At 47.6% G+C, this 14,164-nt stretch overlaps 1 protein-coding gene across 1 annotated transcript; it reads left to right on the top strand.

Annotated features, from left to right (window-relative positions):
* Nucleotides 1-1,014: 1,014 nt before the first annotated feature.
* LOC125551195 (DDT domain-containing protein PTM-like) lies at nt 1,015-9,765 on the top strand. The gene is made up of 9 exons (XM_048714359.1): nt 1,015-2,860; nt 2,965-3,636; nt 4,300-5,593; nt 5,960-6,257; nt 6,698-6,822; nt 6,918-7,372; nt 7,478-7,506; nt 7,637-8,296; nt 8,385-9,765. Exons 1-9 carry the CDS (start codon nt 1,365-1,367, stop codon nt 9,350-9,352), a joined length of 5,997 nt encoding a protein of 1,998 aa, XP_048570316.1. The 5' UTR covers nt 1,015-1,364; the 3' UTR covers nt 9,353-9,765.
* The last annotated feature ends 4,399 nt before the right edge of the window (nt 9,766-14,164 follow it).

A 14,164-nucleotide genomic window follows, 5' to 3' on the forward strand; every position in this document is an offset into this window, starting at 1 on the left:
TCTTTGTAGAGTGCATGCCGTCGTCCACCCACAAGTTGGGAGAGGATTCAGATGTGGCAGCGATCAAGCGATCAACCAAGGGCGCAAACACCAGTAGTGGAACAAAGAAAGATGAAAAGGTATCTGATCAGATGCACCAATCTCGCTCCTGCCTAACCGCCTGCGGAGTCCTGGTCGTACCAACCAATCGCTACTGTTTAATAGGAAACAAGTTGACCAATTGAGCGCTACGTCGAAGTCTCTATTACTGATTGATCGCTACTCGTGTTCCTACTTGGGCCAGGCCCAGCATCACTCACTGGCAGTCTGGAGGCGGCCTAGGCCTGAACGTAGTAGCACATATCGGGGGCCCGGGGCGGTCGCCCCCGCCTGCCCCCCCCCCCCCCTCCGGGCCGACACTGATTGGTTCTTTGGTGTCTTAGCACTATAACTTCTCATACAACAATGTTTGTCTGGCTCCGTTGACGGGGAGACGATGATGACGGCTCGCCTTCGCTTGTAATCGTCGCTAAGTGGTCTACAACATAAATGTATTTTATGTTATTTCTAAGATTTTTGTACTGCTATGGTGTTTAATAAATAGATTGGAAGTTTTTCGGAAAACATGCCCTGCCAAGCCGACTCCCGCCAAGTCGGCACTTCCTTGGCGCAAAAGCAAGCAGGCCAGGCGTGTCACTACTCACTCGCTGCTGGCCACTCCCTCCACCGTTTTGAATTTGAAAAAGCAGCAACGCCTCCCTCCATCCTGCTCCCCGCCGCCGACGCCGTCGCACTCCGTGACGTGCTGCTGCTGCTGCTGGCGACGCACGCACGCCCGAACACGACCTGGTCCCGCCAAGCCAGAAGCCCAGCCGGGACACGTACTAGGACGAACTGTCCCCACCGGCTCGGTCGGTCGGTCAATCCCGCAACTGGTCACCTTGACTCGCAACCGACTCTGGGCCGGGTGGGACGTGGGGTAACGCGGGCGAGCCCGGGTGCGGCTCGCTTTCCGCTCCCTCCCCTTTTGTGCTCGCTCGTGCACCCCCCCTCCCGTCATCTCCTCCTCCTCTCCACCCTCCTCTCGCGGCCTCCCTCACGCCGCCGCCGCCCAATAGCTATAGCCTATAGGGTTGGGAGGCCGATCCACCGATCAAGCTCCGTTTTCCACTCATCCTCCTCTTTCGGCCGCCCGACTCCGCAGATTCGCCCTAACTGTTGCTCCCGACGGCGCGCGCCACCCCAAGCGCTCCGCATCTGCTCTGCGCCGCCACGAGCGCTCGCTTCCGTCGGGGTCCCGGCGGTTCTTCACATCGCGGTGCGTATTACGATGCTTCTGTAGCCGCCGCCGCTAGGGTTTTCTCGACCGCGCCCGGCGTGTGCGGATGGACCCTGTGGCGGAGGTTTCTCATCGGATGCTCGGCGGCGCCCCGACTCCTCCCGCCGACGACGCGATTGAGGGGAGCGGAGTGGAGATCGCGCGAGTTGGCGTGTCGGTGGCGGAGGGAGAAGTGGAAAACCCGCCAGCGGCGGCGCCATTGCTGAACGAGGGCAATGAGGGCGGCGTCCTGGACAAGCAGGAGGACGGGGCGGCGCCCACGCTGAGCGAGGCCAACATGGATGTGGACGCGGCGCCCTGGGCGAGCGAGCGCAATGAGGATGGCGCTCTGGACAAGCAACAGGACGGGGCTCCGCCGCCACTGCGGGAGGCCAACATGGATGTGGACGCGGCGCCCTTGGCGAGCGAGGGCAATGAGGATGGCGCCCTGGACAAGCAGCAGGACGGGGCGCCGCCGCCAGTGAGGGAGGCCAACATGGATGCAGATGAGGCGCCCTTCCCGAGCGAGGGCAATGAGGATGGCGTCCTGGACAAGCAGCAGGACGGGGTGGCTCCTGCGCTGAACGAGGCCAACATGGATGTGGATGAGGCGTCCTTTCCGAGAGAGGACACAGAGCACCATGCAGCAACCGAGTCCAAAACGGAGGTGAATGAGTGTGGCGCTCTGGAGAAGCAGCAAGATGTGGCGGCATCTGTGATGGGCAAAACCAAGATTGTGGTGGACGAGAGCAGCGCTCCCCAGCAAGATCACACCGTGGCGGCTGCGCCAAGTGAAGGTGACAGCAGAGTGGTGGACCAACATCCCAACACTTCTGATGGTGGCTTCCCGGTGAAGAAGGATGAGGAGGGTGAATGCTTGGTGGGCCGCTACATCAGCAGGAATGTTTCAGATGATGGACGTATTTGCCTTGGGAAGGTTGCATCCTATGATGGCAGCATTGGGGTGTACAATGTGGTGTTTGAGGATGGACAGGGCGAGGAGTTATTGCTTCATCAGCTCAGAGAGTTACTTATGGCCAAGGAGAGTAGTGCATCTGGTATGAAGATGAGCTGCAGGAAGAGGAAGCTGGATTTGCTGGTTTCACCAGGGAGTGCCATGGAGACGAAAGCGCCACCGCGTGCTAGACAGAGGGTTGATCCATGCAAGATGCCTGCCAAGCCTGATGCATTGCAGGAGACTGGGTGTGATTCTGATATATCCGGCAATGCAGCGTCCTCGAGCAATTCATCAGTTTCCACTAAAGAATTGTCAGCTGAGCTGTGCCCTCCAGTGCAGGGCCCCGAGTTGCCTCCATCGTCGGCAGATATTGCTGTTCCAGAGGAGTCTATAAGTCATCTGTTTTCTGTTTACAACTTCCTGCGATCATTCAACGTGCAGCTCTTCCTCAGTCCATTTGGGCTGGATGATTTTGTTGCATCCATTAATTGCACCGTGCAGAATACATTACTGGATGCTGTACATGTCTCATTATTGCGGGCGCTGAGGCGGCATCTTGAGACTAAATCCTCCGGCGGATCAGAACTTGCTTCAAATTGCTTGAAGTACAGAGTCTATTTGCCCTTGCTCAACTAGAATTATTATTTTCATGAATGTTGTGCTTTATTACTTCTATGCTGATTTTCCCCGCTTTCTTTGAATTGCGCAGGTATGTAGATTGGGCATTACTAGATGTGTTGACTTGGCCAACTTTCTTACTGGAGTACCTCTATTTAATGGGCTACATTAAGAGTCTAGGGGGGAAGAGTTTTGGTAGAACCCTCCTAGCCATCGAATATTATAAGCTTCCTGTTGCAATGAAGCTTAGGCTCCTCCAGATACTCTGTGACCATGTCACTGAATCAGGAGAGCTCAAAGCTGAACTGGAGGCTCGGGAAGGCTACAATGAAGAAACAGAGTATGAGACAGACTCTAGTATTTTGTCGGAGGCTGGATCACGAGCTATTCTGACCAGGGCCTCAAAAGCTTCTGTGTCCAAAAAGGTTGAAGGTTTGCAGGACCTGGAAACTGCTTCAAATGTAACAAATCCAGAAGCTGTTTTACTGCATTCGTCTCAGGACGGCAACAGTGATGATTGCCGAATATGTGGAATGGATGGTACTTTGGTATGCTGTGATGGCTGCCCATGGGCATACCACTCAAGATGTATAGGTCTCAACAAAGCATTTCTACCACAGGGACTTTGGTTTTGTCCAGAATGCGTGGTTAACAAGCTTGGACCAGCATCTTCGAGAATAGAGCGTGGGGCAAGAGGAGCTCAAATGTTTGGCATTGATATGTGCGGAAGGCTCTTCCTAGGATCCTGCAACTATTTGCTGGTGTAAGTTTGTCCATCTTAATTCTACACTACCTGGGAATTCATTCTCCATCTCCAGTCTGCTATTGATAAATACTACAGATTCATTTTGAATTCCACAGTATTTATCTTTTCTCTCTGCGGTAATGATAAACATGCCAGCAGTAGAAAGTTCAATGTTATAAAGTAATGGGAGGGGGGGCGGGGGGGGGGGGGGGGGGGGGGGGGGGGGGGGGGAGGGTCTCATATTCTGTTTGACTTCTCATATTTTAGATGCACAGCAAGTATCCTATGTCCTTCTGATGAAGTACTGGTTCTCACTTTTGGAGTGTTTACCAGTGTTAGAGTATGTACGATGCAGTGCTTAGAGGGATGCTTACCAAATAAAAATGGTTCTTTCTTTCCATGTGGGGATGACATTGGTGCTTACTTTGAAGGATCAGTGCTTGATTAGGCACCAATGCTTAAGAGGTGCCTATGTATCTAATTAGTAGGAATTTATAAATGATAAATCATCTAAACAACAATAAAGAGAGGTTTCCGTTCGAGTAGACAAAATTTGCACGTGTCTGATGATGTGGCTAGATTCTCTCTTTGAGCACTCGTCTATAAGCAAGCACCTTCATTGTCCTGGAACTATAGTTGTCTGTATATTTTGTTTAATGTTAATTCTTTAAAATAATGCAGGATTGGAACATCTACAGATGCAGGGTCATATGCAAGATATTACAATCAATATGATGTTGTCAAGGTCATGCGGATACTTGCTCCTTCAGATGCATACACAGATATTTGTATGAGAATAACAGAATACTGGAGGCATCTGCTTGACATATTTCAGAACGAGAGATCAAAAATAGGTAAAGAAGCTGGTGTGAGATATACCACACAATCCAATACATTGTCAAGTGTTACTCCAACGGACGCAGCACTTGGAAGTGTTCTGACAACTTTGAAAGACGCAGCGGGCAGTAAGACAGTAGTAACTCCTCAAAGAGATGTGCAGCATGAAATTGTGGTCAATCAATTTACATTGTGCTCAGCAGAACACCTGGAGAAACAAAAATGCATGGTGACCAGTGTAGGTGCTCCCACAGAGAAGAACAATGAAGTATGCAGGCAAACTCCATTAGCTCCCAACGACATACATAATACACCCATGAATGGAGCTTTTCGACCCGCTGGGATATCCTCTATTTCTCATGAGAACAGGTCTGTGGTAACAGGTGTGTCTAGTGTAACGCCCGCACAGTCATCACATGGGTTGGTTCGTCCGGACTTCTCGTGTGGTTCTGGAATAGATAATGGATTGTCTAGACAAGATATAGGGAACACTATCTCTGTAAAGGCAGGCTTGTCTTGTCCATCTTATAAAAGCAAATACCCTCTTCAGTTGATTTCTGAGATTGGGAGTACTAGTGATGGTAAGTCTGCTAAAGTGCCATCTTTTAAACCCCAGGCTTACATGAATCTGTACAATCATGGTAATGTTGCAGCATCTGCTGCCGCCAACCTAGCTATTCTTACATCTGAGGAAGGTAAGGTTTCAGTATCCCAGTTGACCACAAACCCAAGAAAGAAAATGGCTGCTGACTGTGCTCTACAAGTGAAAGCATTTTCCTCACCAGCGGCACAATTTATTTGGCCAAGTACTGAAAGGAAGATTATGGAAGTCCCAAGGGATAGATGTGGTTGGTGCATTGCTTGTAAAATTTCAGCAGCTGGAGCTAAAAAGGCTTGTTTTCTTAACGTGGCCACTGCAAATGCTGTTAAGGGGTCTGCTCGAATTCTTAGTGCCATGCATGTAATCAAAAGCTCTGGGAGCCACTTCCCCAGCATCGCTGCTTATATGGTTAACATGGAGGAAAGTTTGCGTGGACTTTTAGTCGGTTCACTACAAGACTTGCAACAGAGACAACGGTGGCATAAACAACTACAGGAAGCTTCCAACTGCAAAACTATAGTACCCCTTTTGCTTGAGGTGAGTTGCATTCAATTCTTGTTTCTTGAAGCATTTCTTTGAGGATTGGTATTTCCCAACAATTATTTCAAACGGCAATGCTCATTAGAAAATTATTGATGTTCATTGTTAGTTACATAAAGGCTGTTTAATTTATATGTAAATGTATAATACAAAGTAGAATGCTCAAAGCAGGCAAGAGATGACGAGGGTGCCAACCAAACAGACCCTTAGACTACATTCCATGCTAACTACTTCTGGGGAATCAAGTTGGATGTGCAATAAATAGTGCAGAAAGAAAGTTGAAATTCTTTGCAGAAAAGTGTTGCAATAAGTGGCTGATTTCTTCTTTTTAATCTTATAAATGTTATCTCATGCTGTGTGCAGTTGGAGAGTAATATTCGTTCCATAGCATTTTCTCCAATCTGGGTGAAGCTAGTAGATGACTGGCCTTTGGAATCTCCTCCTGCATCTGCGGGTGCATTGCGTCCTGCAGCATACCAAAAACGTGGAACTGGTGGAAGGCGTGGCAGAAAACGTTCATTGGTAACTGAATCTGCTGCTGCTGCCGATGATGACAAGAGTTGGAAAAAGGTTAATTGGTGGAGTGGAGGAAATATTTCTAAGCGTATTTTGCAGAGGGGGGTTCATCTTAGTTCGGCCATAAGAAAAGCTGCCCGTCAAGGTATTTGCACACATTTGATTGTTATTAGTACATTTCATAATTTAGTACTACCTCCGTCTGGGTTTATTAGTCCCCATCGTATTTTGGCTCAAAATTTGACCACATATATGACTAGCAAAATGTTAATGTATGTCAGAAAAAATTATATTGCTGGATTAGTATTAAATGTAGTTTCCATTGCTATTTTTTTTACGTGTAACTTATATTTTATTACTCCCTCCGTCCCATAATATAAGAGCGTTTTTGACACTAGTGTAGTGTCAAAAACGCTCTTATATTATGGGACGGAGGGAGTAGTTATTAAATACATGGTTTAAATATGACCCAAAATACCTGCCGGGGGGGGGGGGGGGGGCTAGTAAACCAGGACGGAGGTAGTACTGTTATTATTACAAACCTCTTGACAACGAGAACAACTCGACGTGTTCTTTGCTCATTAGGTGGTAAAAAAAGGATGGCTGGTCTGTCTTATCATGATTGCTCCATTCTTCCAAGACGAACTCGACAATTTGCTTGGAGAGCGTGTGTTGGTTTAAGCCAGAATTCATCTCAACTTGCTCTGCAGGTTAGCACCTTTTATACAATAATAATGTCATAGAGACAGAGAGAATATTATCTTGACCTGTAGTTTATCAGCGATCTAATATCCATATCTCTCAGGTCAGATATCTTGATGCCCATATAAGATGGAAGGAATTCTTGTCTCCAGATCAAATCCCTTCTGATGGAAAAAGTTCAGATGCTGACTTTTCTGCACTGAGAAATGCAGTAGTTTGTGATAAAAAGATAGTCGACAATAAGATAAGATATGCACTTAAGTTCCCCAACCAGAAGCATATCCCTGTCCGTGTAACCAAGAATATTTTGGAAGCAGAAGGTAATCAGGATCAGAATGGCAAATTTTGGTTTTCTGAAAATCATGTCCCACTGTACATGGTACGAGAGTTTGAGCAGAAACCTGGGGTTAGCTCCTTGCCTACTCCAGGAATTGTACACTCTTTCATGAATTTATACAAAAGGCGAGTAAAAGCATCTACTGGAGATGTCTTTTCTTATCTCTTTCACAAGGGGGATATCTATCCCTGCTCTTCATGCAAGAAAGATGTTGCCTTCAGGTTTTTTCCTTGACTTATTCATTGTGCTTGTTCAGAAATTCTTGTCATAAGATACTGACTTTTTCTTCACCTCTCATATGTGCCTTATGGACAAATCTCCTGTAGGGATGTAATAAGATGTAGCGATTGTCAAGGTATGGATTACTGACATACTTCTTGAGTTCCTCTAATTGTTTCTTTTTCATGTAATGAAAACGAGAACCGATCAATTTCTGGGCTGTCCAATAATTGGTCACAGTATTGCTAACTAAGACTAACTTTCAGGTTATTGTCACAAGGAGTGCACAGTAAAATCTGTTGGTGGCAAAGGAGGCACTGCTGCTTCCAGTTTGATATGCAAGTTATGCCTTCAGAAGCGAAATCTTATCCTTACAAATTACAGTACAAATGCAAGATATGACTTGCCTCAAAAGAAGAGTACCTGCCAATTGCCAGTGAGCGCTCCCAAAATAATATTCAAAGTTGGTTCTTCCCATTCTGCCGAACCAGCCGCAAAGGTTCAAGCCCAGCCAGTCGCTAAAGTTAAAGCTCAGCCAGTCACTAAGGTGGAAACCTGGCCAGTTGCTAAGGTGGAAGCCCTGTCAACCGCGAAGGTGCAAACACATCCAATCAGAGAGTTGAAAGCCTGGCCGGTTGCAAATTTGGCAACTCAGAATGTTGCAGGGTTGCAGGCTCAGGCAAAGATTGAAGCTAACAGATCCAAGTCAGAGAAACCGAGGAGACGTAAAAGGCCAGAAGAGATCAAATACTTTGGTCTCTCTTGGAAGAAAAATAAGAGCGACAGAAGTGGAAGTGATTTCAGGGCGAATGATGTAATCCTAAAATGCAAGGATGGTATAGGATCAGCAATAAAACCGACTTGTTGTCTCTGTAAGAAATCTTATTGCCCAGATTTCCTATATGTCCGCTGCGAGCAGTGTAAAGGTAACTTCGTTCATCATTTTGTTGCTTACAGCTGTATATCCGTGTTATCTTTTAGGTTTTCTAACTTCTGATGTTCCCCTACATACAGCTTGGTTTCATGGTGATGCCTTGCGACTTGAGGAAGAAAGAATACTTGAAGTGGTTCAATACCGATGCTGCAAATGCCGAAGGAGAGCCATGCCAATATGTCCCCATTCAGATGATTATAAGAAGCCCGGACCAGAATTCAGTGAACAAACAGTTGCAACGTCATCCCAATCAAGCATGCTGTCTAGTGAGGAGACTGCTTCTGTAGCAGATCAAGACCCACTGCTTGCTTCCTATGGAATAGTTGAACCGATTGGGGAACAGACTTTTGATGCTGATTTATCAATGAACACGGTAAGATTTACCTCGGGAACTAATCAGAAGCTAACCATAAGAAGGGCACAAGGTAAAAATAGTGGATGTGTTGATCAAGCTGGTGTGGATGAGTACAGTAATCAGAATCAACCTCTGGCGGATGCAAATGTCGATTTCAGTCATATGAATGGATTTTCTCTATCAGAGCTTGAAGGTGTGGATCCTTCAGAGCTACTGGGGTGGGATCTTTCCCAAGGAAATGAGTATACCCCCCCTCCCGATTACACTGCTAATTGCCAGTTAAATGGCGCAAGCTGTGGCAGTGCTGCAACTGGGGATTTTGAACCGCAGACCTTTTTTTCATTTACTGATTTGCTTGAAGCTGATGATACACGGTTTGGTCAGACTTTTGGGATGTCTGCCGGTTTGCAAGATGATGGTAACTGCACAGGAAGCTTCGACCAAGAAATAGCCAGTTTTGATGATATGGCTTTCATGGTAGAAGACGTGTCTTCAAATATGCACTTCCCAGCAAATGCTCCCCCTCCTGACGATGTGCCGTGTAAGAAGTGCAACAACTCCCAGCCGCCACCTGACCTCAAATGCCTAGTCTGTGGCCTGCGCATACACCGTCAGTGCTCACCTTGGGATGAAAGCGACCTGCCTGTTGAGAGTGCCGACTGGGCCTGTGGTGCTTGCCGGGAGTGGCGATGACGAGCTTTGAACATCTTCTAAGGTAAACACAGCGCGGCGTCTCGGTGCCTACCTGATATCTGTTCACAGAAAGAAACCGGATATGTTGTTTGATTATGGATTGGATTTAGGCTGGAGGTGTATTTCACCAAGGGAAGTGAAGAAATCCGTCCGGATGGTTTGCAAGCTGGCGGTTACTGGACAAATGGACACAGTATATTTCAAAATGAGGGGTCATCGGAGACTGTCCTCCGTTCTTTAGGTGGGGTTATCTTGGGAGGAGATTTATAGAATTAGGAATGGTAGGTGGTACTAGAATTGGTATGGGACTAGAAAGTCATTCCATTTTGCTGTCAACATTGAATCGTCGGCAATTGATGGTGTAGATGCTCGTGTGCCTTTCAATCTACTTCAACTGTGGTCACTGGTGATCAGAATATGGTTCTGAGCTGGTAATGTTGCGGTTAGGTGCTTTTAAATTTTCATAATCTATCACGGTCCCAGTCCAAGGTGCGTTAGGGCATGTCAGTGATCCTTGTTTGGGGGTGATCGGTGTCAATTCTAGACCATTTTCTGGTAAAAAATAGTACCCAAATCGCAACAAAGGTAAACATTATTGGCTAGCCAAAATGCCAAACATTTTTCTTTGCTAGACTGCTCTGCTAAATGTAGGGCATATGACAAGGATTAGTCATGGCGAGTTGCTCTCACTGTTCTGAGTCTTACACCCCACCACATCTCCATTCTCTCCGCACCATAAAACCATTCGACCCCAACCCATATAAAGCCAAGTAGAACGTAATGCAATGGTTCCATTCTGCTAGAATGGAACAGTTCCATCTTTGTGTTTGATAGAGCTAGTGAGATGGAATATAATGATTCTGTCTCGGTGTTTGGTTAGAGGGTTGGATGTAATTTGGTACTCCCTCTGTTCACTAAAGATGTTCTATTTTTCTTAAAAATGGATGTCGTTTAACAATGTTGGTAGGCGATCTGTGAGCTCCATAACACTTTACTTTCGAAGACTTCTAAAATGAGCGAACATGGCTCGAAGCATATCTGTGTGGGCTTCCGTTCTGATGATTGCTGCTTCATGAACATGTTTGATGGCATCCCAAATTTCCTTGGCGGTATCTAGGTTATGAAAGCGAATAAAAATATCTCTGGAGATGCAATCACAAATGATATGTTTCGCTTGTGCGTTTAGCCGAATGTTAGCTTCATCTTCAGGAGTGGGATTTTTTGGATGTTGAATTATATATCCATTCTCCACAATCTGACATAGCTTAGTACCGATAGCTTCAAGTCTGAATCTCATTCTTTCTTGCCCAGTAGACATAGTCATTTCCATTGAAGATAGGAAACCCTCCAAGAGTGCGAGGATCTACCTGTGTACGACAACTCCGAGGTTGTTGGGACCAAGAGTATATCGACCTGGGGGTGATGGGGTGGCGGTGAATGGGAGATTAAAAAATTCTTCTGAATGTTTTGAATTTAACCCAAGCACAACAACGGAAAAGATTCGGTAGATAAGTAACTTATAAACAGGTATCCTACTAAGGAACAAATCTTTCAAGATAGGAAGCGATAACAGTTCGAGCGTAGTAGACAACAAGCTTAACTATTACAATGGTAACACAATACACGAACAATTGGAGAAGCATGAAAGAAAACTAGATGCGAACAACGAGGAAAATGCTAACTGAAATGAATACACCAAGATACTGCACGATAGGTAAGAGAGGTGACGAACATATCATTTAGTGAAAGATAAAAGATCAATTAGTGAACAAACACACTGTCATCACAGAGCACGAAAGACATTCACTGAAAGAAATGTAGAGTTATAGAGTAAACCAGTGGTGCTCGATCGCGATAGGTGAATTTGGTAGACCAATTCGCCCTTCTGCCAAAGGACTATGTTTGGTTGGAGGGACTTGTGATTGAACACAGGAGCTAACCTCTCTCTGTCCTATTCTCCTTCAACTAGGAGCTGATCAGACTCCAGTTGATTTCACTCGGGAAGTGTAACGCCCCGAGACCGTTGCGTCAGGTGTCTTCCAGTTATTCGCTGTTGTTGCCTTGTCATTTGCTTGCGTGTTGCATCTTGCCATGTCATCATCCGCATTGCATCATCATGTTTTCTAAACTTGCATCCGTCCCGGTCTCCTCGTTCCGTCCGTTGTCCGCTCTGAGCCCAGACACACTTGCACGTGCCTGTGACATGTCCGAAATAGTATTTTATAAGTGGCCAGAAAAATGTTCCCGGAATGGGTTGAAAGTTGGCATGCGGTGTTGTTATGTTGTAGGTAGGCCGTCTGCCAAGTTTCATCGCATTCGGAGTCCGTTTGACGCCCCAACGGATAACTATAGCGACATTATAGTCGGTCAAAACGTCGGACATTTTTGGTTTCCTGAAACAGTCGCCGGGCCTCTCCTCTTCTCTCTTCTTAGCCCTTTGCCTTTTGCACTACCTCTCACTGCCAGGCCCTACCTAACCTCTCTCGTCTGCCCGCGAACCTCCTCCCGCGCGCGTCCGAAATCTGTCCCGGACCCGACCCAGACAGCCGTTACCGCTGTGTCCAGATCATCCCCAAACATCTACAAAACGTCTCTATTTTGTTAACTGGGCTCCCTAACTATTTTTTTCCGTCCGTCCGATTATGATCAGAGGGACGAGATAGCCCCTAGTCAAACCCACCTGCTATATATAGCTAGTCTAACCCTAGACCAAATCCCAAATTTCTAGGGATCCATCCCACCGCCGCCACTCTCTTCCTCGGGTTCCACGCCGAACCAGTAGCTTTCTCCCTGATCCAAAATTCCTCTCTCGTTCAAACACCAGCCAATCCAGAGCATAGCCCCTCCTCGCCTCGATCTGGATCAAGGAGCCCGAGCCCCTGTAGCCGCCCGAGGCCTCCACGGCTTGGCCCTCCTGCCTCCTCGCCGGACTCCTCGCGCAACAGCACCTCACCAAGCCCCGCGCCGCAGCCTCCTTCTCCCCGTTCCCGATGGCCATCTCCTCCCATGTCCTGGAGCTCGCAGTCGCGAAGCCCTGCGCCGCCAAGCTCCTTCCATGGCGCCCGAGGTGCACCTCGGCCCCGTCGTCGCCCCAGCCGCTGCCGGCGAGCAGCAGCAACCAGCAGGCCGTCCTCGCCGTCCCTGCTCTTTCTGTCAGCCCTCCTCTTCGATTTCCTCACGTGGCTCTCCCTCTAAGCTCTGCCCTTGCCCTCTTCTTCGCAGGAAATCGAGCCCCACAGCGACGCCATGAGCCGTCGGCCACCAGAGAGCCGTCGCCCTGCCAAGTTCGTCCCCCCGCCGGAGTTCACCTCGCCGGGAACCTCCTGCCGACGCCTCCGCCACCCAGGGACCCGCCATGGCCTCCCCTTGGAGCTTCGCGTCGCGCCCGACCTCCTCCTGTGCCGCCCGTGCTTCTTCCCCAGGCGCCCGAGCTCCCTGTCGCAGGTTGCCTCGCCGAAGCCGCCGCCCCTGAGCTCCACCCGCGCCGTCGTTGCCCGGATCCGGCGCCGGCCAGCCGGATCCGCACCGTCTGCACCTCGCGGGCCTTCCTGGGAGCCGGCGCCGGATCCGCACCGTCTGCACCTCGCCGGCCTTCCTGGGAGCCCGCTGCCGCTTGAGTCCCCGCTGCATCCTCTTCTTCCCCGCGCTGCGTCCTCTTCTTTCCCCTGCATCGAGAGGAGCAGAGTGTCGCGTGCAGTCGTGTTGACCGCAGCCTACTCTAGCGAGGCCCAGCACGCCCCTTCGCGGCCTGCCCCGCCTCATCCACCGACCTGGGCTTGGCCCAATGCGAGCAGCTCCCCACCTCTGTTCCAGATCCAGCCCGTTACGTGTTTTTTTTCGTCCAGCGATTTTCCTTTTATCTCAGGTTTTACAGTTTTACAGTATAGCCCCTAAACATCATGCATTTTATAACTCTCCAACCGTGCATCGGATTAAAACAAACTTAATATAAAACTTGCTTAGAATTTCATCTAGTTTAATAATATGCAACTTTCATCTATGTTTAAAATGTTTAAAAATCTGTTTGTTTAAATTTGCTTAAATAATTTGCTAAAACAGTTTAAGTCATAACTAAATAACCGTAACTCAGTTTGTAACAAACTTTATATGTAAATGGGGTGGAAAAATGCCTAGTTTAACATGGTGTACTCACTTTGCATGTTTAATAACTCTAAAATTGTGTTTAGGGCAGAACAGTACCAAACCTAAAATATTGCACATGAGGTTTTTCGGAATTGTTGTTTGTTGCTTCCGGCCTCATTTAAACTTGACTAGATAGGTAGTTTTACTTTGCTTCACCCTCTTGCCATGTTTAACAACATTTTAATGTTGTTGGGTACATAAACAAGATCCAACTAAATAAGTCACGTGGTGTTTCGTCAATATGCAACGGAGTTGCATATTGAGATCCACTTAATTTGTAGGGTTGCTTGTGCACTTTGCCATGCCATGCTTCATTAAACCGGACATGCATCATACTTGTTTGCGCATCGTGCCATGCTTATGTGATGTTCGTTTACTATGTTGTTTGCTTTCTTTCCGGTGTACTTCTTCTCGGTAATTCGGTAACGTTGCGTTTGTGAGGATCCGTTGGCTATGTCCGTTTGTCTTCTTCATGGACTCGTTCTTCTTCCTTGCGGAATTTCAGGCAAGATGACCATACCCTCGAAATCACTTCTATCTTTGCTTGCTAGTTGCTCGCTCTTTTGCTATGCCTATGCTGCGATACCTACCACTTGCTTATCATGCCTCTCATATTGTTAAGCCAAGCCTCTAACCCACCTTGTCCTAGCAAACCGTTGTTTGGCTATG

This window comes from Triticum urartu, chromosome 4 (genome assembly GCF_003073215.2).
Source record: "Triticum urartu cultivar G1812 chromosome 4, Tu2.1, whole genome shotgun sequence".
NCBI classification, from domain to species: domain Eukaryota; kingdom Viridiplantae; phylum Streptophyta; class Magnoliopsida; order Poales; family Poaceae; genus Triticum; species Triticum urartu.

What these genes read in the sequence shown, in the direction of transcription:
- LOC125551195 (XM_048714359.1), top strand. Translation starts at nt 1,365, where the DNA reads ATGGACCCTGTGGCGGAGGTTTCTCATCGGATGCTCGGCGGCGCCCCG. An exon ending in TCCTGCAACTATTTGCTGGT is followed by an intron (nt 3,637 to 4,299) that starts GTAAGTTTGTCC and finishes AAAATAATGCAG; the next exon opens with GATTGGAACATCTACAGATG. An exon ending in CCGCTGCGAGCAGTGTAAAG is followed by an intron (nt 8,297 to 8,384) that starts GTAACTTCGTTC and finishes CCCTACATACAG; the next exon opens with CTTGGTTTCATGGTGATGCC.